Source organism: Canis aureus, chromosome 21 (assembly GCF_053574225.1).
Source record: "Canis aureus isolate CA01 chromosome 21, VMU_Caureus_v.1.0, whole genome shotgun sequence".
NCBI classification, from domain to species: domain Eukaryota; kingdom Metazoa; phylum Chordata; class Mammalia; order Carnivora; family Canidae; genus Canis; species Canis aureus.
Window position 1 is genome coordinate 39,441,958 of NC_135631.1, and position 12,381 is coordinate 39,454,338.

Consider the following 12,381-nt stretch of genomic DNA (forward strand, 5'->3'; position numbering starts at 1 on the left):
CCTCGCGCGCACTCACCGGCCGGCGCTGCCCGGGGGAGCCCAGGGCCCAGCCGCCTCGACCCGCGCCTCAGCCTCCGCGCGCGGCTCTCGGAGGAGGCGCCGACCTGCTGTGCGGCCAGAACGCCCCGCGCGCCGCCCGCAGCCCGAGCCCGCCCGGGCCCCGCCCCCTCCGCCCGGGCCCCGCCCCCTCCCGGGCCCCGCCCCCTCCGCCCGGGGACCCCGCGAGCCCGACGGCTCCTGGCCGACGGCTGGAACTTCGGGGCGGGGCGTGCCTGGCGCTAGAAGCCGGGCTGTGGCCTCCCGCTGCTCCGGAGCGGCCGCCCCGCCTCCGCCTCCGCCTCCGCCGCCGCCTCCGCCTCCCGCTGGCCGCGCCCCCGCGGGGCCTCGTGCGGCACAGGGCGGCCCGGGGTCGGCCGAGACGCCGCTTAGTCGTACCGCCGGGGAGCGTGGTCCCCGCGCGGCCACCCCGGCGACCCTGGGACTCACGGCCGGGGGCCGCGGAGACGCAGCGGGGCCGGCTCCCTCCCTAAGGCGCCGTGGCCGCCTGCCCTGAACACTTCCTCTCGCAGGAAGGCACAGATCCGTTCTTGAGCCATTCGAGTCAGAATGTACAAAACATCTTGAAAAAAGAAAAAGTAAAAAAGAAGCAAAGCAGGCGCGCCTTCCACTCGGGAGAAAGGCAGACACCGGGGGGCGGCGGCGGCGAACCGGCCTCGTGTCTCGGGCCGGAGCCGGCGGCGGAGCGCTGCGTCCTGGACGGCGCGGCCCGGGCGCCCCCGCCCCGCCCCCGCCCCGCCCCCGCCCCGCCCCCGCCCCGCCCCCGGGAGCGTGCTCCTGCCGCTAGGTGGGGACGAGGCCCGGCTGCTCCCGCGGCGTCCCCCCGCCGAAGCCTCGGGCGCCTCTGCGCAGGCGGTCGGCTCGCTGCCCGGGACGCAGGGGCGCCGCAGCCCCCGCCCCAGCGGAGCCCCCCCCCCCCGCAGGGGCCGACCCTCGTCTGCGCCCCGCTCCGCGCGGGGGCCCCATCTTCACGGAGACCCGGATCCCGGGCCGAGGACCGACCGCGGGCCCCTGTCCTCACAGAAGGGCGTCCGCAGGGGGCACTGGGTTCCTGCGACAGGGCTGCTGGTGTTCCTTACACATTGGACACTTGGCCTTGCCCATCGTAGCAGGTCCTCTTGTCACCTGCGTGTCTGGGAGCCCAGGACAAGCTATGAGGCAGATTCCAGTCACCTGGGGGTCTTGTTAAAAAGCAGATTCTGGGATCCCTGGGTGGCTCAGCGGTTGAGCGCCTGCCTTGGGTCCAGGGCGTGATCCTGGAGCCCCGGGGTCGAGTCCCGCACCGGGCTCCCTGCATGGAGCCTGCTTTTCCCTCTGCCTGTGTCTCTGCCTCTCTCTCTCTCTCTCTCTCTGTCTCTCATGAATAAATAAATAAAAAATAAATAAAATCTTAAAACAAAAAACAACCTGGATTCTAATTCAGTGGGCCTGGAACGGGGGCTGACATAAGCCCTAGGTCGAGCTGATTATTTATTTATCTATCTATCTATCTATCTATCTATCTATTTATTTATTTATTTATTTTTATTTAGGTGCTGATGTATTTAAAATTTTTTGAATTTAAAAAGAGCACAAGCGTGGGGAGGGGCAGGGGCAGAGGGAGATGGAGAGACAGAAGCTCAAGCGGACTCCCAGATGAGCACCCAGCCCTGGCAGGGGCTCCATCTCACCATCCTGAGACAATGACCTGAGCCAGAATGAAGGGTAGGACATTCACCCCCTGAGCCCCCCAGTGCCCCCGTTGTGCTTTGGGAAATAGCACTGGGTTGCCTGCTGTCACAACGCTTGTCTTAGACACTATGTGGCCGACCCTGGGAGCAAGGAGCACTTTGCTCTCTCCTAGAGTTTACAGCCTAGCAGGAGAGGAGACACTTTACTCAATCACATTAAGAAAAGTGTAACTGCGAATTTGGAAACTCTCAAGGCGAGCAGAGCAAAGCCAGACGCGTGACCACAGGTCAATACAGAATCCAATCCAGATCCGGATGGTGTCGATTGTCCCCCGAAACAGGCAGAGGTGACACGGGGAGGAGCTGGCAGGTGCCGGGGCCCTGTAGGTGTGAGCAGTGCAGCTCCAGGGGGGAGGAGCAGGGGTGGGGGCACAGAGGGCCGTGGAACTGGCCACTGTGGATGGAGCTCGCAGAGTGGGGGAGCACGAGGTAAAGCTGGAGAGGAAGGCGCAGCCAGACTTGTGAGCCCTGGTGGGTCAGATGCTGAGTTTAGGTTTGGGGAACCCTTTGAAGAGTTGGAGCAGGAGGGGTCATGATCATAGGTGCACGCTGAAAAAGGATCAATCCAGTCACTGCTTGAAGAATGGGTTGCAAGGGACCAAAACGGACGTAGAGGACGGTCGGGTGCTGGTTACTGTAATAATCCAAGTGGAAGAGGCCTAGTCTGTCAAGGAGACCAGGATAACACAGAACAGTAAGAGGAAACCTAGAAGGAGAGGCCAAGACCACGGCCAGATCCTAGAAGAACTGGAGAGATTACGGCCTCCCTGGGGGTCTTGTGTCTTCTCTCAGCATCCGTGCAACAGTGGGAAGCTGACCCGGGCGGGGGCTTGCAAACAGGGTAAAGTCTCAGGCTCTTCCCGGTTCCTGCCAGTAAGTTTTCTGAGAAGGCAGGATGGGATTGAACTCAGAGCAGTAGGGGAGAATTTGTCTTAGATTGGGAACGGGAGAGGGGCGCCTGGGGGGCTTGGCGGTTGAGCATCTGCCTTTGGCTCAGTATGTGATCCTGGGGTCCTGAGATCGAGTCCTGCATTGGGCTCCCTGCAGGGAGCCTGCTTCTCCCTCTGCCTGTGTCTCTGCCTCTCTCTGTGTGTCTGTCATGAAGGAAAAAAAAATTGGGACTGGGACAATGATTAAGGTTTTTCTCTTTATCAGCGGTTTTTTTTAATAAGGATTTTTTTGATTTTTCATGAGAGACACAGAGAGAAGGAGAGGCAGAGACACAGGCAGAGGGAGAAGCAGGCTTCATGCAGGGAGCCCGATGTGGGACTCGATCCCAGATCTCCAGGGTCACGCCCTGGACTGAAGGCAGCACTAAACTGCTGAGCCACCCAGGCTGTCCTTTATCAGCAGTTTAAAAAAAACTTTTTTTTAGGGATTTTATTTATTTGGTAGAGAGAGCACAAGCAAGGAGAGCGGCAGAGGGAGATGGAGAAGCAGGACTCCGCTGATGGAGTCCCATGCAGGACTTGATCCCAGGACCACAGGATCATGACGTGAGCCCAAGGCAGATGCTTGAGCAGCTGAGCCTCAGAGGTGCCCCATACTAGCAGTTTTTATCCACTTAATTATGTATGATATGCAGCAGAGCGCTTTTCTTTGCGCTTACCCTGTTTAAAGTTTGCTGTGCCTTTTGGATCTATAGATTGATAGATTTTGTCAAATTTAGAAGCATTTTAGTTATTAGCTCTTCATATCAATAGTTCATTTCTGTGTGAAGGTGCCTGGTTTCTGTATCTTACTGTATTGGATACAGATTGGTGTTTCTGACCCGTCTTACTGAAGTCTGGCAGTTCCAGATAATGTCTATGATGTTTCTCAGCTTTCAAAACTGTGTACATTTGGAATGTGTTGTGATTCATTTTCCTTTTCTAAATAAATATATAAATATAATGGTACCTAATTTTGCATTTATAACTTTGAGTTCTTTCTTTAGGATTATTTATTTATTTGAGAACAAGAGAGAGAACACAGAGGGAGAGGCTAAGGGAGAAGCAGACTCCTTGCTGAGTGGGGAGCCTGATGTGGAGCTTGATCCCAGGACCCTGAGATCATAACCTGAGCCGAAGGCAGATGCTGACCCCACTGAGCCACCCAGGTGCCCCTTGAGTTCCTTCTCTTAAACAGAGGTACATCAAATTGTATAAGCTTCAAGCCCATAAAACCTAGCCCTGCCCGGGTCACTAGCAGCATGGAGGTAATAAGGACTTGAGAAGAAAGTGACCTCCAAGGATTAGAGATAATGTATTGATATAATTGTCTATTTCCTTCTCTTTTTTTAATTTTAATTTTAATTTCAAAAAAAATTTTTTAATTGTCTATTTCTGGCTTACACGGTGATTGAACATCTCTTTATTTGAAGATCAGGTTCATTTTCTGGATCATAAAGGCTCTTGATTATAAGAGGCAAGGGAGGGAAGCTACTCCACTGGAGGTACTTAAAGTATCAAAAAGCAAGTGTTTGTATGAACTAAGGGTTTGGAACGGGTGCAGCGGACTGGCCTGTAGGTCAGGGCTTACAGGCTCTCCACTCCATCAGAGTGGAAGACTTTAACGGCATTTTTGCCAAAACATCGCCTCGGTCACCTGAACAAATAACCTGAAATTTCACCACTGAAGCACTCCTTCTTTTGGCTCTTGAAGCTTTTCTTTTCTTTCTGAACAGAATTTGTTGTGTGACTTACCACGATACGTCTGCCTTCCCTGATGGTAACATCTATCCTGTGCTAACTTCCACCTAAGTTAGTTTACTGGCCCTATTACGAGGCAGTATTTCCTGCACACAGTTCTGTGCCTTTTTATTATTCACACATATATCCATATATTATTCTTCCAGTACTCTTTCCATAAAAAAGTCATGTTTTCAGACGCAGCTTCCTCTTTCTGTGCTGCACCGACATGATTTCTAGACAGTGGATGCAGACCCCGAGATCGCGTAATGAGGCCCCCAGGCAGTGGCCGACTTCCCCACGACTGCGTGCTCTCTGTGTCTATAGAGAGAGCATCAATCTCCATCAGGTTGCATTAAAAAAAACTGTAAAAATTCATTCCTAATAAGTACCCAAAGGACTAAATGGAAGATGCAGTAAGATGACAAAGCCCTCGCACCTCTGAACTGGAAGTCTTTTCTGAATTTTCCGAATTTTAATAATTCTTTCCCTGCACGATAAATAAACTCATGGTTGCTTTTGCATTCACTACTGTATTTTGTAGGTGAGGCAGTTTGTAGTTACTCCGGAGAAGCGTGAATCCTTAGTACAGTTCTTTTCAGATGATTTAAAATTAGACCTCAGCTGTTGTCCCAGATCTACCCATGAATTCCAGTGTCCCAGCTTCCTTCGTCAACTGACTCCGACCGCTCTCCATCCCCTGGTCAGGATGGATTTATCCAAAGGTCATGTGCCCAAAGCCCCCCAGCAGCTTCCTGGTGCCTCTGAATTAAAGCTGAAGTTCCTTGGTGTGAGAAATTGCTTCCTCTCCCTGGCTCCCGGCTCCCCCCACCCCACCAAGTACTAGTCTCCCGCACTCTCTCTGGGTTGCTCCCCAGATGCCCCCTCCACAAATTCAAGAGAGCTGAGACCACCCCTCCGTATTTCCTGCACACATTGCTCATTCTTAGAATAGGTCTCCCCAGTGAATCTGCCTGACAAATCCTATTGATTCTTTACTATTCTTGCTGTAACACTCAGGTCTTCCCATGAAAATGGAGAATAAGACAAAAAATACTTTTGTATGCACACAACTCTTTCACAGCTGAATATTTTGCTGTATCTTATTCTGACTTTTAAAAAAAGAAAGAAAACATTTTAGATAGAGTTGACGTCTTCTACATGCCCCTCTCTGATCTTACTCCCCTGCCTGGGGAAACCACTGTCATGAATTTGTATTTACTATTCCCACACATGCTCTTGCATTTTTGCTGCATATGCATGTATTTCGTAAGCAGCAAGTAGTACAGTTGACCCTTGAACAACATGGGGGTGGGGGTATCAACCCCAGTGGAGCTGAAAATCTGAGTATAACTTTTGGGTCCCCCCAAAACTTTACTACTAGCCTATTGTTACTGCCTTACCCATAACATAACCAATCGATTAACACGTTTTGTATGTTTTAGATCTTATATATTGTATTTTTATAATAAAGTAAGCCAGAGAAAAGAACATGTTATTAAGATCATCAGTACAGTACAGTACAGTAACGTACTGTATTTACCCAAAAAAACTACATGTAAGTGGACCCACGCAGTTCAAACCCATGTTGTTCACGGGTCAACAATATTTGTTTGCAAAGTTGAAAAATCAGATAAATGGCATCGTGCTATATAATTCTGCAGCTTGTTTTGTTGTTATTGTTAATGGGCATGTTCACTTTAACACCATAAAGTATTATATAAATAAATCACAATTTATCCATTTTCTTGTTGATGGACACTTGGCTTTTGATTATTTGCAATTACAATCAATGCTGCTGCGAACATTCTTGCACACATCTCTCTGTGTATACATGTGAGAGTTTTCCTGTGATAAATATCTAGAAGTAGCTGCATTATGCTGCATGTACGTTCAACCTCACTGATATCGTAACATATTCAGTGTTACTGATATCACACTGCTCTCTACAGAGATTTGTATTAGCTACATTTTCTTCTTCTCTTTTTTAATATATATGTGTATATATATATATATATATATTTTTTTTTTTTTTTTTTTTTAAGTAATCCCAACACCCAATGTAGGGCTCGAACTTACAACTGGAGATCAAGAGTCACATGCTCTACTGACTGAGCCCGCCTAGTGCCCCCTTATTTTCTATATTCTTGATGCCCTCACATCTGCAGCCTTACTGAGATTGCCCCTCCAAGGGCTAGCAAACAACTCTCCAAGGATTACGCCTTTCACATGCCAATGAACCAATGGACTGCCCTTCCTTGAAATGCTTCCTTCTGCTAGCTCTTAAGTTTCAGGAGGCAATATTCCTCTGCCCTAATCATTCCAGGGCCTTAGAAACAGTCCCTAATCCCCAGAGCCTGCAGAAGTGATTCTAAGTAGCCAATTGTGAGTGTGCTTACCTTGCCTTGCCTTCCTCTCCCAGGGAGACACAATAGAGGCTCAAGCCCATGCTTTCCCCTCATCCTTTCTGCCTCTTTGCCGACCCTAGTGATGCCCCGTGACCACTGTGTGGTCGCGCATGCCCCCTCCTCTTGGGAACTGTGTGAAACAAACTATCTTTTCAATGGCAATTGTATCCTGACCTGCTGGTCTCACCAGGCGTGGAAAATAATAAAACCTACATTTTAAAAACAAGGTTGTACCAATGTAAACCAGCAAGGTATGAGAGTTCCTTCCAGCACCACTATGTTTGGGTTGATTTTGCCTCCTTGGTTAGGTATGGCATCATTGTTGTTTTAAATGATGTTTCCACGGTTGTTAGTGAGATTGAACACCTTAATCTTTTGCCATTTCAGTTTTTTCCTTCAGTGAATTTTCATCCCTATTCTTTGTGATTTAAAGAAAATTACATTATTACCTTTTAAAAAAAAGATTTTATCATTTTTTTAAAGTAATCTCTACGCCCAGCGTGGGGCTTGAACTCACAACCTTGAGATCAGGGGTGCATGCTCCACCAACTGAGCCAGATGGGTGCCCCCCAAATTATGTCATTACCTTCCATTATCTATTTGTGTGAGTTCTTTATATTTTCTAGAGACCAGTCCTTTATTGATTGCATATTGTGGCTTTATCATCTCCTATTCAGTGGCTGGTTTTTCAACTTTGTGGTCTCTTCTGTTATGCAGAAGCTCGAGAAATGAATCCAAACTACAGACCAATTACCCTATAATCTTTTCTTATGGTTTGTCTGTTTTATGCCATGTTTAAGAAAATCCATTCTTCTCATGATCCCACATGATATTCTCTTCTAAAAGTTGTAAAGTTTCACTTCTGCCATTTATGTCTTTAACTGGGGTTTATTTTTTTTAAAAGATCTTATTTATTTATTCATGAGAGACACACAGAGAGAGGCAGAGACACAGGCAGAGGGAGAAGCAGGCTCCCTGCGGGGAGCCCGACGTGGGACTAGATCCCAGGACCCCAGGATCATGACCTGAGCCAAAGGCAGATGCTCAACCACTGCGCTACCCAGGTGCCTTAAGGGGGTTTATTTTTGTGTAATGATATGTCTAGGGATTTAGTTTTGTTTTTTCACTGGAAAAACAAATTGTCTTAGTACCACTTGTTGACTAGGCCATCCTTTCTCCACTTCTGACAATGAAAGCTACTATGAGTAAGAAAGGCTGATGGGAGCTAATTGTGTGAGCAAGCTGATCTGGCTGGTTCATTACAGAATTCCTCAAAATTCAGTCCATATGTCTTTTTTCAAGAGAAGAATCCTTCAGTGTTCTGTCTGGATGATAGAGGCCCGATTCCAGGATTCGGGGAGTTGAAAGATTCGGGGAGTTGAAAGGGTGGTGTGGTGAGGGAGAGAAGGTCTTGCCCTTCAACTGCTAGGCTTTTGCTTAATACCTTAAAAAAAAAAATACTACACTTATCCTGCTTCCTGAAATCTCTACATCTTTTTCAACCTCTCCGATTCAAGATATCCAAAAAATAAACCTGTCCCTTGCCAGGATGGGAAAGATAGTTTCCTGTTGATGTTGGGATGAATGAAATCGTTCCTTATTCAGAATTTTAACCACTACCCTTATTTTTATCCTCTTGCCTATTCCTTGCTTCCAGAGGCAGTTTTCTCTCCAGTTTCTACATCGTCTGTGTTCTGTGATGTAACTCCCTTCCCTGTAGACAGTTGAGTGTTAGCTTCTTACAGTATGATTATTTACCGCTGGTCCATTCACACTTTTCATTTTCCAAAAGTTTGTTGGCATCAATTATGTTTGTCTCCATCCTATAGTTTGTCCTTTTATGGTTTTATATCATTTAAAATTTTCTAATCATTGTTTAATTTGGATATTGGGACTTAGTCTATTTCCTTTTTTTTTCTTTACTCCATTGGTGGTTTATTATTTTTTTTCTATTTGGTTATACATTATGTTTAGAAATGCTGTTCATTTTTATATATTGATCTTGTTTCTAGCAACTTCAACTTATTAATTTCCATGCTTTTATCTTCAGAGTTCCTTGGGCTTCTGATGAAGATAAGTTTATCAACTGCAACTAAGGAGAGTTTTATCTCCTCTTTTTAAAGTCTTGTATCTCTTATTTCTTCTTCTTGTTTTATTGCCATTGCTATAGCTTCCAATATTAGTTAAGCATGCTTCAAGTCCTACTCTAACTGCCTACATTTTCAAATTAAATAAGCCAATTACATGTAAGTCCCCACTTACACTATTAAAATTTTGAGGAGATGGACTGGTAGGGAGTTCAACCCTGTTCTGATGGTAGGAAGACAGGTGGAGGGGAGCACTATAAAATATCTTAGCCCTAGTCGCCTGGTAGCTCTATGGCACACACCCAAGACTTGGAAAGACAGGCTTTGAGAAAAATTCAACCCCTTCTACCAACTAGAAAATGAACCAAATATGCCATCAAATGGTAAACCAGCAGCAGACAATTTGTGAACCAAGAAAAGAGAATCAACAATTAAGATACAATGGTTACAAACATTCGTGAGCCAAGTACTGCAATTAATTATAAAATATATAATATGTTAAATTAGGCAGAGAAAAGAAGGCCTTGTAGCTCAAAAGCAATGATTCACAAAGGATTTGATACTGACTCAAAATACATTTTAGCTCAACTTCTCAGAGGGATCATCCTTTATCCTTTTCCTGTTCAACGAGAATTACTACTGCCTTCTATTATTCTATTATGCAGATATTTTTTTATCCTCTGGGAAATCACACATTCAACAGTATTGATATACTTTTTATTTTGTAGACATTAGAAGCAGGGAAAATGCCTCAATGGCCATTTTTATTGTCAACATGTAACACAGTGCCTGTCACATAGCAAGCAATCAACAAATACTTGCTGAATGAATGCATGCGTTCTTACTATAAACCAGGCATTATGTTAGCAGCTAACGAAATTCTCAGGAATTCAATAATTTTCAGAACTCTTTATTGACTTTTCTTGGTGTAATTACAGAGTGATTAATAGAAAAAGCTGAATGAGAGAAACATAGCTACACTGAGAGTGTGGCTTCATAATTGTTATTAACAATGACGAAACAACACAGTGAATATATTTGACACCTTCCTTTCCCAAACTGATCGGGCTTACAAATCCTACACAAGATTTAATTAAAAATGAATAAAGACAAATGAGTCTCAAATGGCTTATGGACATAATTTTTATTTAAGCATGGGCTTTTAGCTTGGTTCACCCTAGAGTACAACCTTTCAGTTAGGTTAAAGAAGAGTTCAGGGCTACAGGGCCATTATACTGTTGCTGGTGTTAGCACAACTTCTTCAGAAGGAATGAGTATGACCCACAGGAAAAACAGTCCACGAAGAGAACACAATGAGAACATCCACTGTTTTACAAATCACTCTGTTACCACAGACACGAAATGGCAGTTACTGTTAGTAAATCAGCCACAGAACACTTTAAAAAACCCTTAGACAAGGAGATGGGAACTTTGTGGGAGATAGGGTTTTCATCCACAATTTTTAAGTAGAAAATATTTCAAGGTCAAGCATTTTTCTTATCCACAAAACAACGCTAAACCAACATACATTTTAAGGAGTATATTAAAGGAGATACAATATCTTTACAACTATCTTCTTGAGTAGGTATCTCGATGAATTTTCTGCAGAATAGAAGTAGCCCGAAATTCAGCAGCAAAATATTGCAACAAAACAAGTAAATACAGTGTCAATGTATTATACTGTAGAAGAGAATACATAAAAGAACAAACAATGATAATTTAATCATATAAAACATGATACAGAGCTGAAATACAGTCCACTTAAATAGCTTTGTGACCAAGAAGGTGAAATTCTGTACTAAATGCCATTTTAAACATAAAATCTCTTAAATTTTTGTGCTTAAACTTTTTTTTCTGTTAAACTATTTCTTATTTTCCATACTGCCACTGTAACTGATATTACAACAGATCACAATTTTCACGGACACAGCAACATGAAGACATTTACTTATGAGAAAATAAGTCACTTGTCATTAGTTCACAGTGTGGGAAAGTGGTATACACTCGGTCTTGAGAAGGGCTTCCAGTTAGTCACCAAGTCCTTCATAGAATTTTCCTGATACCAGATGCAGTGCGCGATTTAAAAGAACGGGAAGCAACACATCACATGTTGGAAGGAAAAATAAAATTTTTGATTCTTCAGGGGTATCGTCTAAGTGACCTTCGTCTTCTGTTGTAGAAGTGCCTGAGCCCATGTTGTCGTGAAAAATTCATCATGTAATTTTGTTTGCGAGTGCTGTTGGGATCAGAAAGGATAGAGGTGGGGAGGCAAAGGAGAAAGAGCATGTAAGTCCCATCATTGAAAGTGCAATCTCATCTACATTCTAAGTTACCCTGATAGTTACTGGAAAATTTTCATGGTTAATAGGTCATGCTAACATTGCTACCCCAGGACAGAATAACTCGAGGTTGACACCTGTCTTCACTGCCTTTGGCCTTGAGGAAATCCCCTTCTTTTCAGTAGTGATCTCCAACCAGAAAAAAAAAAAAAAAAGGTAAGTTCTCTTGATCCACAGTGGAAGTAGATGGGAATTATTTTGGCTCTTTGAATTATATTCTTGAACTTTTACATTTACTTGGGTGGATTTCATTTGAGAGGAAGTGTGTGCTATACCCATTACCTTATTTAGACACGTCTCTAACAAGTAGGAAACATCATTTGATTCCTTTAGCAAACATTCTCATTTAAAGCTTAAAAGGCAAAAACAAAGTTGTTAGCTGAACCAGGCTGCCCTTCCTGTTTCATTAGACTTGGGCAAAATAAAGTAAGTTTTTCTCATGGCCTTCTACAAACAGTAAGCATCTGGGGCCTATAAACACGGTCTCATGGAAAGGAGACTCCACTGGAGAGATTATCACAAAATACTAAGAAGATGTAATTAATTGTATAATTGTGTGCATGTCATATATATTTCCTCCACATATGTACATACATATGCATACATACATATGTGAAGCTGATAAAAGTACTGAAAATAGATTTTCAGAGTCTGTAGGAAGTTGCATAATATTGATAGAGATAGCTGTTAAAGGTTTTGGTATGGAAAACATACTTTAAAAAGGATCATTAACTATAACATCACTGAAAAGAATCATACTGCTTTCACACACTGACGCCCAAGTGACAACATATCTATATATGGCATCAAAATGTGGTTTATAAGTATAAGCCTATCAATATTTTTCAAATTCACTGAGTCTCATAAATGCTGTCTAGACACAAAATATTTTCCTCCTTAATTTCATGGAAACATAAAATGTATCTGGAGTGAGATGATGTCATGTGATGTGATTTCATCATGAAGGTCAATAGGACATGAACTTGAGTCAGGGTAAAGAGGAGGGAATGGGTAATTTTGCACTGAGCAGCATATTCTGAGTTATGATCAATATACTAGGCAAGGTGTAAAATGGTACTGTTTTACCTAGT

At 44.5% G+C, this 12,381-nt stretch overlaps 2 protein-coding genes across 9 annotated transcripts in view; both read right to left on the reverse strand.

Annotated features, from left to right (window-relative positions):
• SLC26A5 (solute carrier family 26 member 5) overlaps positions 1-135 on the reverse strand; it is a 61,098-nt gene extending 60,963 nt beyond the window's left edge. For 4 of the 7 annotated variants that reach the window (XM_077863949.1, XM_077863947.1, XM_077863952.1 and 1 more), the window contains exon 1: positions 17-135. The gene's annotated coding sequence lies outside the window, so the exon portion shown is untranslated. The remainder of the gene's footprint in view (positions 1-16) is intronic. The other 3 variants (XM_077863950.1, XM_077863948.1, XM_077863951.1) reach the window with 2 other exon arrangements.
• Positions 136-10,076: 9,941 nt separating this feature from the next.
• RELN (reelin) overlaps positions 10,077-12,381 on the reverse strand; it is a 498,583-nt gene continuing 496,278 nt past the window's right edge. For both annotated transcript variants that reach the window (XR_013360335.1, XM_077863957.1), the window contains one exon: positions 10,077-11,187. Coding sequence is in view for 1 of the 2 variants with exons in the window: in XM_077863957.1 (XP_077720083.1) it covers positions 11,091-11,187 (97 nt within the window). In the remaining variant the exon portion in view is untranslated. The remainder of the gene's footprint in view (positions 11,188-12,381) is intronic.